The sequence below is a fragment of the Furipterus horrens genome, unplaced genomic scaffold, assembly GCF_987537825.1.
Source record: "Furipterus horrens unplaced genomic scaffold, mFurHor1.1.pri manual_scaffold_11, whole genome shotgun sequence".
NCBI lineage: Eukaryota > Metazoa > Chordata > Mammalia > Chiroptera > Furipteridae > Furipterus > Furipterus horrens.
In genome coordinates, this window is record NW_028327181.1 from 57,145,224 (window position 1) to 57,163,130 (window position 17,907).

Sequence of the window (17,907 nt, forward strand, 5' to 3'; positions counted from 1 at the left end):
GCCAGGCAGCACTGGGCCCAGACCTCAACCTCTCAGCCTTCTGCCCTCACCTCCCCACCTTTAAAGGTCCATCTTGGTTCCCCCTCCACGGGGTTGGCCTACAAGGGAATGGGAGGAGGACCCTGCCTGGAGAACCTCCACTTTTACCCATGGGCACTGCCAGTACCAAATGCTATGAGCCACTGGGCCCCAGGAACCCTAATCAAGCCGAGCAAGCCTTAACCACAGGCGTTGCAGCTCTGAAGCTGGGTGGGGCAGGCAGTAGCCAGCTCAGTGGGTGCCCCTGGGCAGCCCCCAGCCCCCAAGCTCTAGCGGCCTCATCAGCCAGCGTGCCAGCCATTGAACAGTCTGTGCCAGCAGCCAGTGCCTGCTGGGCACCCCACCGCAAGGCATGGGAGAAGACCTAGTTCTGATGGGATTGTGTGGCCCCATTTCCAGCAATAGTCACGTGGCAGTGACACTTAATAAAATGGGACATGATTTCCCTGGGACCCAAACCCCGTCAGCAGCGGGGGCTGCCTCTGGGGGCAGAGGCAGGGATGGGGGCCCTCTCCAGCACCGAGAGCATGTGGCTGAGACAGACTTCTCCTCCCTTCACTTTGGGCATGTGCAGCAACCCCCCGACCCACCCCCGTCACCCCGCTGGCTCCATGCTGAAGCACAGAGCTGTGTCAGACCTCCCCCCGCCGCCCCCAGCCCAAGGACTGGCATGGGCAAGAGAGAGTCCCAGGGGGAGCAGATCTGCAGGAGCACTCTGGTGAGGCGGGGCAGCCTTCCTGGAGGACAGCAGCTGGCAGGGGCCCCAGCACCCGCAGACTGGTCTCCTCCTGGGCTGCCCCACACTGTGGCACCAACTCTGAGGGCCCTGGGGTGGGCCCACCAGGAGCCCTCAACCCCCAGGGCCCATCCCAGCAGCTCCCAGACACTCTCCCCACCCCCACCCCCACCCCCACCTCCACCCTGCTGGTCCCTGTACTCCCTTCTCCCAGTCCTCTCCTGACACTGATTTGGAGGGTTCCAGAGCACAGGACCAGGTGTTCCCCCACCCCCAGCCCTCATCACCCTTCAGATTGCTGCAAGTCACCAGGTTCGCAGTCTCCCCCCCCCCCCCCAAACACACACACAGCTCCTCCCAGGCTGCACCCAACCTCGCCCAGGGACACAAATCCCTGCCCTGCTCAGACAGCCCTTTGTCCCTGGCCGGCTGCTCTGGAGCCCATTGTTGGCCCTGTGAAGACAGCCTCTGTCCACCCAGCCACAGCCGCGGGCGCTCGGGCAGACACGCTTGGGACCCAGGCTGAGTTGGGTCGATGGCAGCTCAGACCCTGGGGGAGGAGCACTGGCAGGCAGCCCCCCTCGGCGCCAGCCTGGCACTGCCAGCCTCCTGGCCACAGACCTGAGCCTCCGACAACCCCCTCCCCACCCAGGCTCCACATCCGCTGCCTGCTCAGCCCTCTGCTGCAGGCCCTGCCCAATGCAGACCCCACCAGCTCTGATCCCCTCCGCCTCCTGGCTCACCTTCCCAGCCTGCCTCCCCCCAAACCCCTCAAGTCCTGCCAACTCTTCTTCTCCTTCCTTCGCCGTCCCCGGCTGCCCCTAGAGGTCAGGAGGCCTGGCCAGCAGAGGCAACCTCCGCCTGCCTCACCATGAGGATGTCTGCGGTGATGGCCCAGTTAGAAAACAGCAATGTCTCCCCGACAAAGATGCACACCTGCCCAGGAGAGACCAGAACAGCCGTCAGGAGGCACTCACCCACCAGTGGCCTCAGGCTGCTCCCTGCACCCTGGCTGCTGGCAGGGAGCCCCAAAGCCTCCACCCCTCCCCCGGGGCCTGCATCTCCTGGCAGTCGGGCTCACAAGGAATCTGTGGCCTATTGAGCCATGTCCACTGCCCTGAAGGGCACTAGAGCCCAGGACAGAGCAGGGAGGGGAGATAGAAAACCCCTCATGAGGAGGGAGGACCCCATAAGTTTCCTGCCAGGCCACTCCCCTGCCAGCCCTGCACCCCCACCACACTCACATAGGCCCCAACGATGCTGCTCTTGGCAGCCACGAAGATGAGGCAGATGAAGATGGCAGAGCCCAGCATGCCCACAGCACACACCAGCGGGTCAGCCCGCTGGGTCCGCAGGCGGCACCAGCGTGTGGCTCCTGCCCCCGTGACCACACCCAGAAAGCCTGTAAAGCAGGTGATGGCTCCAAAGATGAGGCTGTGGGGACAGAGGATGGGGGTATGGGTTGACAGGAAGGACAACGCTGGGGCAGAGGGCTGGCACTTCTGTCCAGCGTCCCTGGCCACCCTCACCCAGACCTGGCCCCACCTGTCCTTGGCCCCACAGGGCGGGCTGCTGCACGTCTCCGCCGTCTTCTGCACGACTTGGGCGCGGTACAAGTAGAGCGGGATCCACATGCCCAGGGCCCCTGTGGCGAAGGACACGGCCGACGTGGCCAGGGAGGAGAAGACGTAGCTGCGGCTGGGGAGAGGCCAGGGCAGCGACACTGAGTGGGGCCAGGACCCCTGCAGCTGGCCCAGGCGGCAGCCTTTTGTCTCCTACTCCCTCTCTGGGGTCAGAGGTCTCTAATGTCTTCCCTAACGGGCTCTGGGCAGGAGGGCTATGGCTGCCGAATAATGAACACTAGTGGCCAAAATGTCACTCCAAGCACTGTTGGCAGCGGAGACTGCAGGGAGACTGGGCCAGGGTTCTGGGTGGACCACCCTGCAAAGTGCGTCTTCCCATCTTGGCACCCCACCCCTTCCCACCAGGTCCCTCCCAGCAGCACTCACTTGCGGATCAGGGCCTTCATGTCTCGGAGCCACGAGGTCCTTGCCTTGAGCTGCCCCCCGAGCTGGTCAGCATGGCCTCTCTTCGTGGCCGGGACCAGGACGAGGATGAGTGTTCCTGTGATCATGCCCACGATGGGGGACACCTGATGGGGCACGGAGCACCAAATTAGGACACCGGGGCCGAATGGGCTCTGCCTCCACCACATGGGTGGGGAGCGCAGGCAAGTCACACCGTCTCTGGGCTCTGGGTTCCTCCTCTGGGCTAGTATCAGCCCAGCCTTCCCGGTGGGGCTGCTGAGCAAAGGTCAGCAAAAAGGGCTTTGCAGCTCAAACTGCAGTGTCCAGAGCAGGGGCAGGATGGGTAGGGCACTGAAGGAAGAAGGGAGCGGTGGGCGGTCAGATGGATGGAGGAGGGAAGACAGATGGCTGAATAGGTGGACAGAGAGATGGATGGAAGGCTGGCTGGCTGGCCGGCTGGCTGGTGAATGGATGGAAAGAAAGGAAGACAGGCAGATATTGGACAGACATATGGAATGATGGGTAGGAGAGGAGAGAGTTCCTGTGGACAGGGAGCCAGATACCAGCCCTGTGCCCCCCTGGGTCCTCGCCCGGGGGGCACTGGGAAGGGACCGACTGGACAGGAAGCATCCAGCAAATAGATAGGACAGGTTTTCACTCGGGACAGGCCCACTGGGCCCCAGGAGAGCAGAGCCCCAGGGCCCCCGGTGGGTCTTCCCTGTGTCCAGCCCAGTGTCAAGAACAGAATCTCCGGGCCCCAGCCCTCTCTCCAGATGGTGGGTGGAGGAATGCCTAGATCCCAAGACATCAGTTCTTCCACCAGCGATGAGACAGGGAAATCTGTTTCCACCCCCACCAGGCCTGGGAGCCCATGGGCTGGGGTGTTCCTCTCCACTCACTCCCACCCCATTAAGAAATTCCACGGAGGCTGCTTCCTTCCTGCTTTTGAGGAAAAAACACTTTGTCTTAAGCTTCCTCTGCTCCTCGAGACTGGGGATCTCTGTTTCCTCTGATTGCACTGTCCTGGGGCCTTGGCAGACTTGCCCTGAATCCTCACCGGGGACAGGAAGTGGCTGCAGACCCCGGGGAGGGGGGCCCACACAGAGGTCTTGTCTCAGCCTCACCCCAGCACAGTGCCAGGGCTCGAGGCAGGAAGCACCATCGTGGACCTGGAATTTCCGGACATGGTGGGAGAGTTTGTCCCCTAAGTGGGGGCCCCGGAGGGTGGTGGGGCTGCTGGGCTCCGCTCACACTGGGCTCCCCGACATCACCACATGGACTAATCTAGAAGAGCGCAGGCCTCGATGTGGGCAGCCTGGAGGCCGAGTCCTAACTGGGTTCTATCCTCACATCTCTGGGTGACCCTGGGCACGAACTGGTCTGGGGGTGTCCTTACCCGCAAGGCCCAGTGCCAGTCTCCGGCAGCCTGCTTCACGCTGGAGCCAGTGATGTAGCCCAGGCCGCTGCAGAGAAGACAAGTCGCAAGGACAGGTTGGGGTTGGGGGCAGGGGACACTCGTTATCTATGACGCAGGACACCGCCCACCTGCCCCATCTACCAGCAAGCTGGTGGGGGAGCAGGACCAGCATTTCTCCAAGGCAGACCACCTGCATGTTCAGGTCACAGAGGGCCAAGCCTCGGGGAGAGGGAGTGGCTGGAAGTCCGAGGGGACCTTGCCCCAATCCTCACCTGCCCAGCGGGATGGCAAAGTAGAAAACAGACAGCATGAGCGTGCGTGTGTTCTTGGTGAAGAGGTCGCCAATGATGGTGGGCGCGATGGTGGAGTAGCTGGCCTCGCCGATGCCCACCAGCCCCCGGGACAGGACCAGCAACCAGAAGTGCTGTGGGGGAGGGGCAGAGAATGCGGGGGGACTGTCCTCCTCCTGTGTCTGCTCATCCTCAGTCCCCAATTTGCTCCACACCCCTGGCAGGGTCCAGGAACTAGGGGAGAGGATGGAACCTGACCCTTGCCTCAGCAACACTGTGGGCCTCAGTTTCCCCCTCCAAGCGTGGGTCTGACTGGCCCGGTGCTGGGATGGGACTTGATTTTACCAAGTTGAGTGTTGTTGGTATGGTCCAGACAGGCCCCTCAGTCCTCATAAGTATGGAGGACAGAAGCCTGTGTCTTCATACCCCACTCCAGTTGGGAGACTTCCTCCCTGAGTTCTGGCCCCACCTCGGGAGCCTCAAGTCACCCCCACTCTGTGTCCCACCCCCAGGCAGGGCAGCTGGGCTGACCCTGGCAGCACTGAGGACCACGAGTGAGCTGAGTGCGCAGGGCAGCCCAGGGGGCTCGGCACCCCTCCCCCATACACACATCAAAGAGCAAAGCCCGCTGAGCTGGGAAGGGTGGGGCCATGCCAGCTGCCAGTGGTACTGCCCTTTTGATGTGGACCAGTCCCCTCTGTCCCCCCAGCTGCCCAGGGCCTGAGAACCCAGCCTGGTCATCTTTCCCCGACCACACCCTGACCACCCATCCGGCCAGCATCGCCCACATCCAGCCCTCCTCCCAGCTCTCTGCTCCCCTCTCTCCATCTCCCAGGCTCCTCCCTGGCCCTGCTCAGCCACCTCCATGCCTCTCATTTCTACAGCTCGCTCACTCTCCATCTCTGAGTCTCGCCCTCGTCCCTCGCCTCTTCTTCTCTTCCTGGAGATCATCTGCCTACAGCCTTTGCCAATTTTTCCGTTGGATTGTCTTTCTTGCCTTGATTTCTATTAGCTTGTTCTATATCGTGGCTATTGATCCTTTATTACGTATGTCCCAAATATTTTTCATCATCTTTCTTTCCACTTTGTAAATGTGTTGTTTCATTTGAGGGTGTCCGTTCTGTTAATTTTCCCTTAATGGCTTCTGGATTTCACATCTTATTCAGAAGGGCCTACTCCATCCCAAAAGGACTAAAATATTCACTAATATTTTATGTTTGTTATATTTTAGAGAGAGAGCAAGAGGCTGGGAGAGCTGTCCTCCACCCTTCTCCTTAGTACAAGGGCAGGCAGATAAGACATCTCAATGATAGGGATCCTGTTGTCCCCACTCCACCCCAGGCACCTGCTATACTGTGTGTCTGTTCTTGTATATCCACATCCCCCTGCACAGCACCTATAGTGTCTCCGTGTGCTGTGAAAAAAAAGGAACAATTCCATGCATCTTGTCCCACAACTTGCTTTTTTCCTCCATTCTTATCTTTTAATATACATCTAGTTCATTCTTTTGTGATCAAGAGTCTCACAGGAGGAAGAACCCCATATTTGGGCTTCCCTCCGCCCTGCTCCTTTAGGTTGGTTCCCTTTTTTCTATTTCAAGGCTGCAGCAAACATCCTTGCACGCACTGTGTCCACGTGTTGGAGCTTCAGTCCTGGGCATATAACTGGGAAGTAGCAGGCTGGGCCGTAGGACGTCCGCAGCTAGAGTTTTACAAAATCCTGCTGTTGTGCTCTCCAGAGAGTATCAATTTACACTCCGACCAGCAGCTTTAATAACACTTGGTATTGCCAGGCTTTTTAATTGTTGCCAATCTGATGGGTGTGAAATGGTATCTCATTGTTGTTTTAATTTCCATTTCCCTGATCGCTCGAGAGAGTACTGTCTCTTCCTTCTCTTATTGCCTACCGGGGATTTTCTCCCGGAACTGCCTGTCACTCTCGTTGCCCACGTTCCTACTGTGCTGCTGGTCTTTTCCTTGTTGCTTTGTAGTTCTAGATTTTTATTGTTGACTTTTTACTTAACTTTGACCCATTTGGAATTTATTTTGATATGTGACTTGAAATACAGACTAAACTTTATTTTTCATCCAGATGGAGAGTCAATTCTCCCAAACCATGGGAGATACAGCGTTCATCCTGCACTCAGTTCCCATAGGAAGGAGGGCTGTGTTTCAATGAACTACCTGTCCCTCTGCTGTTTTAGTTAGAATGGCCAGATTGGAATAACAGGGCAAGTCCCCCTTCACTCCCATTTTTCACAATGATCTTGGCTGTTCCTAGGCATTTTCTCTGCCAAATCAACTTCAGAATCACATTGCCAAGGTCCACCAAAAACGCCCATGGGACTCGGATTGTGGTTGCAATAAATTTATAGATTAATTGGAGTGATCTGTCTGTTTCTCTCTCCGCCTCTGCTCATCTCTCTCCTCAACCCTCCCCGTCCTCTAGGCACCCAGAGTGGAACCCAGCACTGGCATCCCGGTCCTGGACTCACTGGTCAGTCCCAGAAGAAGCACCAGAGATCAGAAGACCAGAGGCCTGGCCTGCTACAGGACAAGGCCCAGAGGGGCCCTAGAGGCTTCTGGTCCAGACCCCATTTTTTACTGCAGGTGTCGGGCTAACACTCTGGGCTCAGAGCTTACCCAAGCCCGACCCTCCTCTGAAGCTGCCCCATGAAGCAAAATTGAAACCCCAAACCTGCCACTTCTCTCTGCACTCGCCTCCAACCTCCTCTCAATCAATATAAACCTGACTCACCTTTTCCCTTCTGCACACTCTCCCAGGGCCTTCACTGCCCACAGGAGGAAGCCCAGGCCCTCCAACCCGCCCTCTGAGGCTCTCCATGACTTGGACCCCGCCTTCCTTTCCAGCCAAACCACTCTCCTCCTTGATTTCTGAAGACACTCCACCATTTCGGCGCCCATGAGTTTGCTTCCTCTGCCCATGCTCTCCTTACCAGAAGGCCTAATCTCCCTGTCTTACCTGTCCAGGTCAAATGCCACCTCCTCCAGGAAGCCTTCCCTGACCCACATATTTTAAAAGACTGCTCTCTCTACATTGAGGACTCCTGTCACATCTTCCAATCCCCAGCTTGGGTGCTCCCAAGGACAGGACCAGGGCCTCCTTCTTTGTCCCCCAGGCTGGAAACTCCTCGAGGACAGATCCTGGTATTTTCTCTTTCTTCCTCTATCTCGCTCTACAGTAATCATCATGTGATTGTCGTTCCTCTGCTCAAACACCCCTACGGATGGGAAACACTACCTCTCAAAGCAATATATCCCTTTTTTGGAAGAAAGAATAATAATAATGATTTGCTGAACACCTGCCAGGGCCTAGATATTCATTAGCTCAGTTATTTCTAACAAAAAACCTTTAAGTTGAGGAGAATTATCCCCATTTTAAAGAAAGATGAAGAAACTGAGCCCTAGCTGGTATGGCTCAGTGGATTGAGTGCCAGACTGCACACCGAAAGGTCACTAGTTCGATTCCCAGGGCACATGCCTGGGTTGCAGGCCAGGTCCCCAGTTGGGGGTGCACAAGAGGCAACCACACATTGATGATTCTCTCCCTCTCTTTCTCCCTCCCTTCCCCTCTCTCTAAGAAGAAATAAAATATTTTTTAAAAATAAAGATGAAGAAACTGAGGCTCAGAGAGGTTAAGTAAGTTTCTCCAGATCACAAGTGGGCAACAGAGTTGGGCTATTCAAACCCAGAATTGTGGGAGCCGAGTAAGAAACATCTTCCTTATGTTGAAGTGATGTTTGCCTTCCTAGGGCTTTGACCCCAGCAGTTAGCTGGTGGTCAAATGAAGAGCAAACTGTGGGAGGCCCACACAGGGGTGGCAGCTCACCTACAGTCACACGGCAAGATGATGGCAAGGCCAGGGCTAGAACCAGAGGGTCCCAACTTCTCGGCCAGACTAGTTCGCCCTGCTCCTTACATCCTCCCCAAATCAGAGGCAGCTTATGATGAGCCAAGGTGCCACACTGGGCTGCGGGTCCCTCAGTTCAGGCCAGCGTGGAGGAGGCCCCACATGTAGGGCAGGTTTACAAGTCCCCAAAGACCCCCTCATCCCACTATACTCGGAAGATGCTAATTGGGGCTCAAGCCGAGGGGTTGGAACCCCCAGTCTAGACTAAGACAGGTTGATCAGCCTGGCCACCCACTGGAGGAACAGGTGGGACCCTCAGGAAGTCTGAACAGGCCTCACCTGCTGGGAGATGAAGGAGCTGGAGAAGGTGACTGCCGACCAGAAGAAAATGCCGCAGCTGAGGATCACCTTCCTGTTGAAGCGATCGCCCAGGTAGCCAAAGACGGGGGCAGCCACCATGAAGCTGCAGATGAACACTGTGCGGGCAGAGGAGAGCGTGAGCGGCAGTGCAGGGTCCCTGCGGCTGCGCCCACCTGCCCACACCACCCTGGCTTGAGCTGAGAGCCCAGGAGACAAAGCTCGGCCTGCGCCAGGGACTGAGCAAGCCACTCACTGAGGAAGCAAGTGTAATGATAAATTTTAATGATAATCAGGGAGCAACCTCCGCCAGGCCTGGGCCCAGGGCAGAAGCAAAGGCCTCTGGGGTCAGGTGATGCTACCACACCATCGTCTTTAATGCGGGCCCACAGTTTGTTCAGTTGTAGGGGAGCTTTTACTATTTTAAACCAGTAAAGGTTTACTCACTGAACAGTTCCTGTATGCCAGGAGCTGTGCCAGGGCTCCCCACAAAGCATCTGGTGTGTCCTCCCAACCCACCCCACCTCGCAGACGGGGAGAGAGGCTCAGAGAGAGGTGACTGCCCACGGCCCCAGCAGCAGTGAAGCGGCCCAGTGGAGACGTGAGCCTGCCTGTGTGACTCCAGACCCAGAGCTTCTTACACTCTGCCACCCTGCTCTCCTCAGTAGACTTGGGAAAGAGATGGGAAGGGAAGTACCCAACGTCACACAGCAAATCGGGGCAGAACTGGGCCTGGAACTCCACCCAGGTGTCACACCTGACAGATGACATGGCTGCCCTCCAAGCAGCTGCAAAGGCTTACTTGACATTTGGACCCATTGTTTATTTTGTTTCCTCCCTCATTCATTCATTCATTCATTCATTCATTCACTCACTCATCCATCCACCCACCTGTCCATCCATCCATCCATTCAACAAAACAGACGAAAACTCCTGCCCTCTTGGCACTTTCATTCTACTGAGGAGAAACAGGCAATAAAATAAAAAATACAGTATGCCAGATAGTGACAAGTGCTAAGGAGGGGAAAGGGCAGGGACAGGAGATAGGAAATGTGTAAAGCAGATACTATAATTTTAAATAGAAGGGTCAGAGAAAGTGACATTTCAGCAAAGACCTGGAGGAGGTGAGGAAACAAATCATGTATATACTGGGGCAAGAATAGCAAGTACAAAGGCCCTGGGGCAGGAGTGTGCTCAGCATATTTGAGGAACAGCAAGAGGCCAGCTGGGGAAAGGCCAGATGGGGTAGCCTTGTGGCCGACTGTGATGCTCTGGCTTCTGTCAGGTGAGGAAGGAAAACACTGGAGGGTGCTGAGCAGAGGAGTGGCCTGACCTGGTTTTGTTCTTCCAGCACAAGAGAAGGATGGCCTCAGAGGACTCTGAGCAGCATGTCACTGCCAGTCGTGGGAGGAGCCTTGGAGGTCCCAGGTGGGATAAAGAGGGCAGCAAGCAAGGGCAGGTCCGAGTCACAGGCAAGGCAGCCCCCTATTCCTCCCCAGGCAAGGCAGTCCCCCAGCTGATGGACAGATGGCCACACAAAGGCTGGGAGTGGGCAGACGAGGTGGCCAGTGACTGGCCTCTGACCGCCAGGCTGAATGCACACATGGGCTGGGCTGCTTTCTCTCAGAGCTGAGTCCCCAGGGAGGCAGGACTGGAAGAAGAGAAGGGGGGAGGGGAGGAAGAAGGGCAGGGGGTGAGCTAGGAGACAGAGGGCGCTGGGTTGGAAAAGTGTGACTGTCTCTCTTGTCACAGTGAGAACAGCGAGTATGTGTGGGTGTGCAACTGGGACATTGGGCAGAATAAGCACAGAGGTGCACAAATTTGGGCACTAGCAACACACTGCCTGGGTTCAAATCCATCTGTGTTCCTCCCCAGCTGGGTGACCTTGAGCCAGTCATAGCCTCTCTGTGCCTCAATTATCTGTGTGCTGATAACTGTTGAACAACCGTTGCCAAAATCTTCATCGTGTAAATACTCTCCCCATGGCCGATTTCAAGCCACCAATGTGACATCACTGTTTGACACAGCATTGCATATATAGTATTTCTATCAGACAGATATAATAGAAGTAACTAACCTTAAGAACACAGATAAGAGTAAAACCTAGTAAAATAATTAGGGAGTGATGAATTGTATATACTACTACAGTTGTTTAACTGTAAGTTTACATAATTGAGTTTTTAATAATGGTTGTGTTTAACAACCAGCTCACAAAATTCCTGAAAATTTAACAATCAACTCCCTTGAGTAGGTCTAAGCCATTTCCAGCACACCAACTTCCTCATCTGTAAAATGAAGATAAAAATAGCAACTCTCCAGTTGTTCTTAACATGTGCAAGGTGCTTAATGCCACACCCTGCCCAGAGTGGGTCAGCCTCTGTCAACACCAGGCCCTTGTGCAGATTCATCAAGGCAGAAACCATTTCCTCATATCTAGAAAAAGAATTTTTCCTGCTGGGCCTGCCTCCCAGGACCTGCCTGAGATCAGACCAGGATATGGGCAGGAAAGAGATTTTGTTCTCATCAGGGCTTACACACGTTAGGGGGAGGAGGGAGAATTGTTCTCTCTGTGCCTGTCTGTGCTAGGTGGGGAGTGAACAAAAAAGAATAGAAACTTGCACCGTGTGTGGTCAAGGGACAGACCCCACCCATGGGTTGCCAAGCTTAAAGGGCTAAAATGCCAGGGAACCAGCAAGGAAGGCCAACTCCTACCAGGACCATGAAGGGAGGCTTCATGGAGGTGGTGATATCAGAGCTGGGCATTGAAGGATACATAGGAATTTACCATGATGATAATACTTAAAATCAAGAATAGCCCTCTTGGATAGTTGGTTAGAGCATTGTCCCAATACACAAAGTTGCAGGTTCACTCCTTAGTCAGGGCACATACAAGAAGAAGCAACCAGTGAGCGCGTAAATGAGGGGAACAACAAATCCATGTTTTTCTCTCTCCTCTTTCCTCTTTCCTCTCTCTCTAAAATCAATTTTTAAAAAAATTTTAAAGAAAGAAGGAAGGGACTCAGCTATTTACTCGTACACCCATATTCATAGCGCCGTTATTCGCAATAGCCAAAAGGTGGATGAGGGAATGAATAAGGGAAATGTGGTACAGCCATACAATGGAACAACAAATCAATGTTTCTTCTCTTTCTCTCCCTTCCAGTCTCTCTCTAAAAATCAATAAAGAAAGAAAGAAATTTAAGTAAAAAATATATACTAAAATATAAATTACAAATCTTATAAGCAATACTGTATAATGGTTAAAGAGGCACAATGCTTAGTGTTAATAATAATGATCATTTATGGAATATTTATTACAGTCTAGGGCCAAGGAAGTGCCCTGATCATAAGCGCACATACGTTACCTCATCTGATTCTCACTGTTATCTTCATCTTACAGGGGCTGAAAGCAGTGACATCACACAACTCGTGTATGGCTGAGCCAGAATTTAAACCCCAATTTGCCTGACTCCAGAGTCCTTGCTCTAAATCACACTACGGACTGCCGAGCTGGGAAGTGGGTGCCCCAGCTGATGTTCCCAAGGTCAGAGAAAGTTCAGGGTATATTGGGGACAGCAAGAAAGGAGGTCAGGCTGCAGTGTGAGGAAGCTACAGAGGGGAGCAGTGGGAGATGAGGCCATGGAGGGGGGTTGGGCCCTAAACGCTAAGACTGGGTTTGGCGTTTAGTTAGAGGACCATGGAGAACCACAGCATGCTCCAGATGCATGGGAAACGCCCCCACGGGGTGGGTGGAGAGGGGCTGAAGGCCGGGAGCCAGGCCTTGGCCAGACCCGAGCCTCCTGGCTCATGCCCACTCGCCTGCCTGCAGCGGAGCAGGAAGGCAGCCCCTGGCTCTTTCCCCCTGGCTCCCTGGCTACTATCTGGGTGGGCAGAGGCACCCTGGACTGCAGGTGGACTCCTGCTAGAGCAGACACACCCTGTCCCCATCCCTAGGTCCAGCCTATGGAGGGTCACCAGGCACCACCCTGAGCTTCACCATGTCTGCCCCATTTTACAGCTGAAGCCACTGATATGTGGGGGAACTTGCCCACAATAATACAGTGACCCTCCTGACCTTGGACTCCCTGTGGCCTCAGCTGTGAAATGGTAGACACAATCCATGTGTGCAGCCCTCCCCTCTGCCCTGCTTAGGGAAGACAAGAGAGGGGACCTCTTTGGTCCTCAGGGATGTCACAGGCCAGTGGAGGGGGCTGAACACAATCATGGTAGGAGCAAGAGGAAAAATGTTGCTGGCAGAAGACACACTGCAAAGGCAGGAACATGGGAACCTGTCCCTGACAGGGGTGCAGTGACCAAACTGGCCAGAGGCAGCTCTGCTGAAAATAAAGACTGGAAGCTTCCCTGTGCACCCACCCCCCACTGCTAGTCTTTGTTTGTTTGAGGAGAGCTTTCTGGGCGCTGGCAGTCCCACCCCTGCGCTCTGTAGGGGTGGCTTTCCCAGCAGCTCCCGCACGCAGGAGGACATCCTGTGGCCGGGGTGTGGGGAAGCCTTGCTCAGCTCACATGTGCTGAACCCACAGGTCTGGGACAATGGAGGGGCCAGCAGGGAGCCGGGGGGTGGGGGTGGGGAGCGGGGCAGGACCCAGATGGCAGGGTGGGAGAAGTCAGGGCCTTTGGCTCACCAGGAGAACCTGGGCTGAGCTTCACTCCCTTCTAGTGAGATGGGCCACGCCCCTGCCCCCCAGGGCTGACCAGTCATCGGGAAGACAGGACTTGGGCAGCATCTATAAGGGCTGTCCATTCTCATGGCAGTCCAAGGGCTCAGATTGTCGGCTGAAGGCCTTATCCCCTGTGGGCCCACAGAGGGACCAGCACCCAGCAGCTCAGAACAGCCCTCACTGAGGACTCTGTGCCCCGCAGGCCGCCCCAGTACCCCCGCCATGGGGCTGCTGGGCCACCCTCAGAGCACACATGGTTCTGTGTGACCCCAGAAGGTGGTCCTGGAGTAGGAATGGGTGAAGTCTGAGGTGGGGGAGCCCCAGGCTCCTACACTGTGGCCTTGGAGCCCGCATCCAGCCCCCACCTTGGCCTGGGCTGAACCAGGACTATTTTTACAAATCCAGATCTGGCTGACCTGTTATTTGGAAAAGATCTGCCATCTTTCACATCCTGTGGGCAGGCATGCGGGGGGAGACATGGGTCAGGCTCTGCCTGAGTACCCTCCCTGCCCACAGGATGTGGAAGATGGCAGCCCAGGCCAGCCAAAAGCGCTGGGAGGACCGAGGCCAGCCTGGCCCCATCCGTGCCTGAGAGCCACCATGCCCAGACTTCTGCAGAAGCCCCTGCTCCTTTCCAGGCTGCTCGGGATACAAGCCCTAGGTTGGCCCCTCAGGGAGGCACTGGGGAAATAGCCACAGGGGCTGCCCAGCCTCATCTTCAGCGCGAAACAGAGGCTGTTACTAGCTTGGCCAAAGTGGGAAGGGGAGCACGGCCAGAGGAGATTTGGCCCTGAAGCAGAGACACTGTCTGGTTTCAGTCTGAGCTGGAGCTGGCTCTTCCTCTGTCCCCTCTGCCCTCCCCCATCCTAACAGTTCCTCATGACCCCATGCACCTCAGCCCTGAACCTCCTCCAGCCTCTTCTGCTATCCATTCCCACACTGGGCCCCAGAGGAAACATCCTCATGCACCCATCTTACAGGGACCTGCCATGCTCTGAAACCTCCTCCGGCTCCTCACTGCCCCAAGACAAACTCCAGATGCGTTCCAGCATTATCCAGCCTCCTCCCCTTCCATTCTCCCCACACTCCAGCTGTGGCTGATGGGCCACAGTCACCAGGGCCAGGCACTGCCACGGCCTTCCTGCCCCCCGCCTTTCCTCAGAGCTCTGCTTATGCTGATCTGTCTTCTAGCATTTTCTCTTCAGCTGGGTCTAGTCTACCTGCTAACGACCCTAATTATTATACTTGTTCATTTTAACACATATTTTTCACTAGTAGAATTTAAAATTTAGGTATTTTAAACACCTCCATTTTCTTTTTCTAAGAACAGGTACTGTTCCTGTCTTATAAATTGTACTCTTTCCTGCAGAGCTTTGACAATTCTGTGTACCTAAGTTAAAGTTCCTGACGAGCTGTCTAATTCTTCGGGAGCAGGTTTTCCCTTTTTCGGGGCCGTGGGCTCCCTCCCACAGAGGTGGGTTTCCTTGTGTGCTCGACCCACTTTGTATCTGAGTTTGCCTTCAGCGGGAATTGCCATCTGGGTCCCTGCGAGGTCCGCACCATTTAGGCTTTCCTAAGGTGCAGTTTTGGATTTGCCTCCTCTGGGTTTCCTGGAAACATGAGGTCTACACGGAAAGGGAGAGGAAGTCTCAGAACTGCACAAAGCAGGGGCCGGACTAGCTCTGCATCCAGCCAGAACCAGGAAGAGTTGTTCTTTCACAGATGGAAAAACTGCCCACTGGCCTCGGGACACAGATTGAAATCAGGGAGCTCGCCCTGGGCTCTGAGTGGAAGCCAAGTCACCCTGCAACCCTAGACCCCAAGACTGCAGTGCCCAGACCTCAGAACAAAGAAACCCCCGAGCCCGGAAACTCAGCCAGATTGGGGACACTGGATGAATCTAAGTGACGGCTACATGGAGGTTCATTGTACTGTCCTGTCTGCATTCTATGTATATTAAATTTTTCATCCTGAAAAATGTTTACATTAAAAATACTGTATTAAGCTTCTTTGCTGGTCCCCAAACACCCTGCGTCTCACCTGGCTTAATACGAGCTCCCACTCCTGTTTCTGAGTTCAGCTCTATGCTTCCGGCCCCTGGAAACTTCCCTGCTAGCTTTAGCTTTCAAGCTCAGTGATGTAATTGAAATGTTTCTTGGCATATTTTATCCAGCATGGAGGGGAAAGGAGTGCTTCTCGCATTTACCCCATCTGACAAACTGCCTGGAAGTGCTTTCCGCTGAATAAATTCTAATGCATTCTTCAAAGCCCCACTCCAGCGTCCCCTCCTTGAGGAAATGTCACCCACCCACCATGAGGCAGAGCGAGGGGCGCCCTCACTGCAGTTTCCCCCAGGGCTCCCACGGCCCCCCTATGCCGGGTCAGAGACTGGATGTGTTTCCTGTTCCCACCAACACAGGGAATCTGCCTGAGTGCAGGACCTGAGTCTGTAGCAGAGCCCAGGACAGGCGTGCCCTGCAGAAGGGTTAGAGGCAGGGCACACCTGTGTGGGTGTAGGTTATGGGGACTCCTAATTTCCCAAAACAGCGAGCACCACGAGCTACCCTGCTGCGGTGGGCTTTCACATGGGCTGCGCTACGGCTGCTTCAGGAGACTCGGGGGGCATCTCGGAGCTAGCAGCAGTCTGCAAGGGGCTACGGAAACCAGGCTCTGGTCCCAATGGGAAACAGCAGGGGCAGGTCCGGGCCTAACCCTCAGCCACCTCCCACCCTGTCTCCTGGCCCAGCAGCCCCTGGTGCCCAGAAATAAGCAAACAACCAGCTCTCTGCCGTGGCCCTTTGATCCGGGCAAGCGCCAACACCTGGCTGGCGCCCTCCACCTGGCTCCGACCTTATCAGGGCTTGGGGAAGAGGCAGGTGCCTGGGGCCCAGGCCAATTAGGTGGTTAGCCTGGGTTCCCAATGGGTCACATCCTGGTCTAGCTCACCTGGCTTCCTGGTTCAGAATGCCAAAGGGATGAGGATATTCTGGGGAGCCATCCCAACTGTGTTGGGGGTAGGTGGTAGGGTGAGGGTCAGGGGGTAAGACTGGTGGGTCTCTAGGGGTGCTGGGACTCTCCTCTTGGCCCACAGGCACCCACCCTGAGAATGCCAAGATGCCAGACTCTCAGACACCTGGGACACGACTCACCAATCTAAGGGCCATCTGTGCTCCCTCCCCAAGCCAAGAGGACAGCATATGAGGAGTTCCAATTCCAGGCCTGCTACTCTCTCACCATGAGACCTTAAGCAAGTCATTTCCCTTCTCTTAACCACTGTCCCTTCAACTAGAAAATGAAGCTTGGAGGAGGGATAATCAAACAAGATGGTGCCTACGGGACATTTGTCCACCTCTGGCCAGGTTGTCAGGGATCGTAGCGACTGCCATGACTTCTCCCTCTTAGCCAGGAAGGCAGCCTGGGACGTAACCATGGCAGTGCTACAACCTCCCACCCTGTCTCCGGGTCCTGCACTGGCCCTGACCTCACTCAGTGGTGGCTGCAGGGTGGTGACTGGGGCAGAGCCTTGCTGTCTATCAGCAGGTCCCCAGTGACTCAGGGGCCACAGAGGGAGGGTCTGGGTGCCTAGGCTCTCTCCTGCCCTTTCCTCACAGGCTCAGCAGCCTGCTGCCTCCCATGCTTCCATCTACTTGAACTCTCTTCCCCTCACAAGTGCAGAACCCAGGAGGCTGGAGGGACCTGTCCCAGGCCCCAGGGCAGGCTGACTTGCTCTGGTCCAGCCAGGGCCACCCAGCCAGGAGACAAGGGCCAGGGGAGGGGTTTGGGCTCACATCCTGGGTGGAGGTGGCGTCTGCAATGGCAGGCACCTGGCCACCCTAGGAGGTGCTGGACCACACAGCCTTGCCCCAGTCCTAGCTCTGTCACCTCTCACATGTTAGGGATCAGCCCGAAGCTATCATATCCCTTCTCTCTGAGCCCCAGAGACCCCATCTGGGACATGAGCACAGGTAGCCTGGCTCTGTGAGCTCATTGTGGAGGCCTGGCATTGTTCGCCACTGGAATGCCACCCAGACAGGTCAGGCAGGTTCCTGGCCAGAGCCCGGCCCCTCCACCGCTCCCTCCCAGGAGAGCCCAGGCAGGGGAAGGGGTTCCCAGGCTGGAATGCAGACGGAGGACTTCCTCCCATACATCTGACTGGGCCTCACAGTCAGCTGGACTCCTGCACCAAGGGGACCAGGCCCAGCCACACAGCAAGGCTGGGACGCGGTGCTGGCTCTGAGTCTCCGCCCTGGTCTGAGGGTCCTGCTGAGGAGCTGGCCAGCATGGCCGCAGCTAATAAGTGGGCCAGGAGGCCAGGGGCTCAGATCCACCAGGCCACGGAGTGAGCAGGGTAGGGACAAAGGAGACACGGACCCTAGCAGGAAGGGCAGACAGACCTGCCACCCTGCCCTGGCCCTGGGGATTTGGACCCTGACTCCCCAGGTATCAGAATGCTGGGGCCCCAAGGGAGACATGACCGAGGACCCCAGGCCCA

The 17,907-nt window shown here is 55.8% G+C and overlaps 1 protein-coding gene across 5 annotated transcripts in view; it reads right to left on the reverse strand.

Moving 5' to 3' along the window:
* The window catches only part of SPNS2 (SPNS lysolipid transporter 2, sphingosine-1-phosphate), a 34,989-nt gene that overhangs the window by 3,188 nt on the left and 13,894 nt on the right, over positions 1-17,907 (reverse strand). For all 5 annotated transcript variants that reach the window (XM_090292680.1, XM_090292682.1, XM_090292681.1 and 2 more), the window contains exons 3-9: positions 8,719-8,855; positions 4,492-4,643; positions 4,199-4,265; positions 2,785-2,927; positions 2,321-2,473; positions 2,020-2,209; positions 1,646-1,711 (exon numbers count right to left, since the gene is read on the reverse strand). In XM_090292680.1, the coding sequence (XP_090148806.1) occupies positions 1,646-1,711; positions 2,020-2,209; positions 2,321-2,473; positions 2,785-2,927; positions 4,199-4,265; positions 4,492-4,643; positions 8,719-8,855 (908 nt within the window). The remainder of the gene's footprint in view (positions 1-1,645; positions 1,712-2,019; positions 2,210-2,320; positions 2,474-2,784; positions 2,928-4,198; positions 4,266-4,491; positions 4,644-8,718; positions 8,856-17,907) is intronic.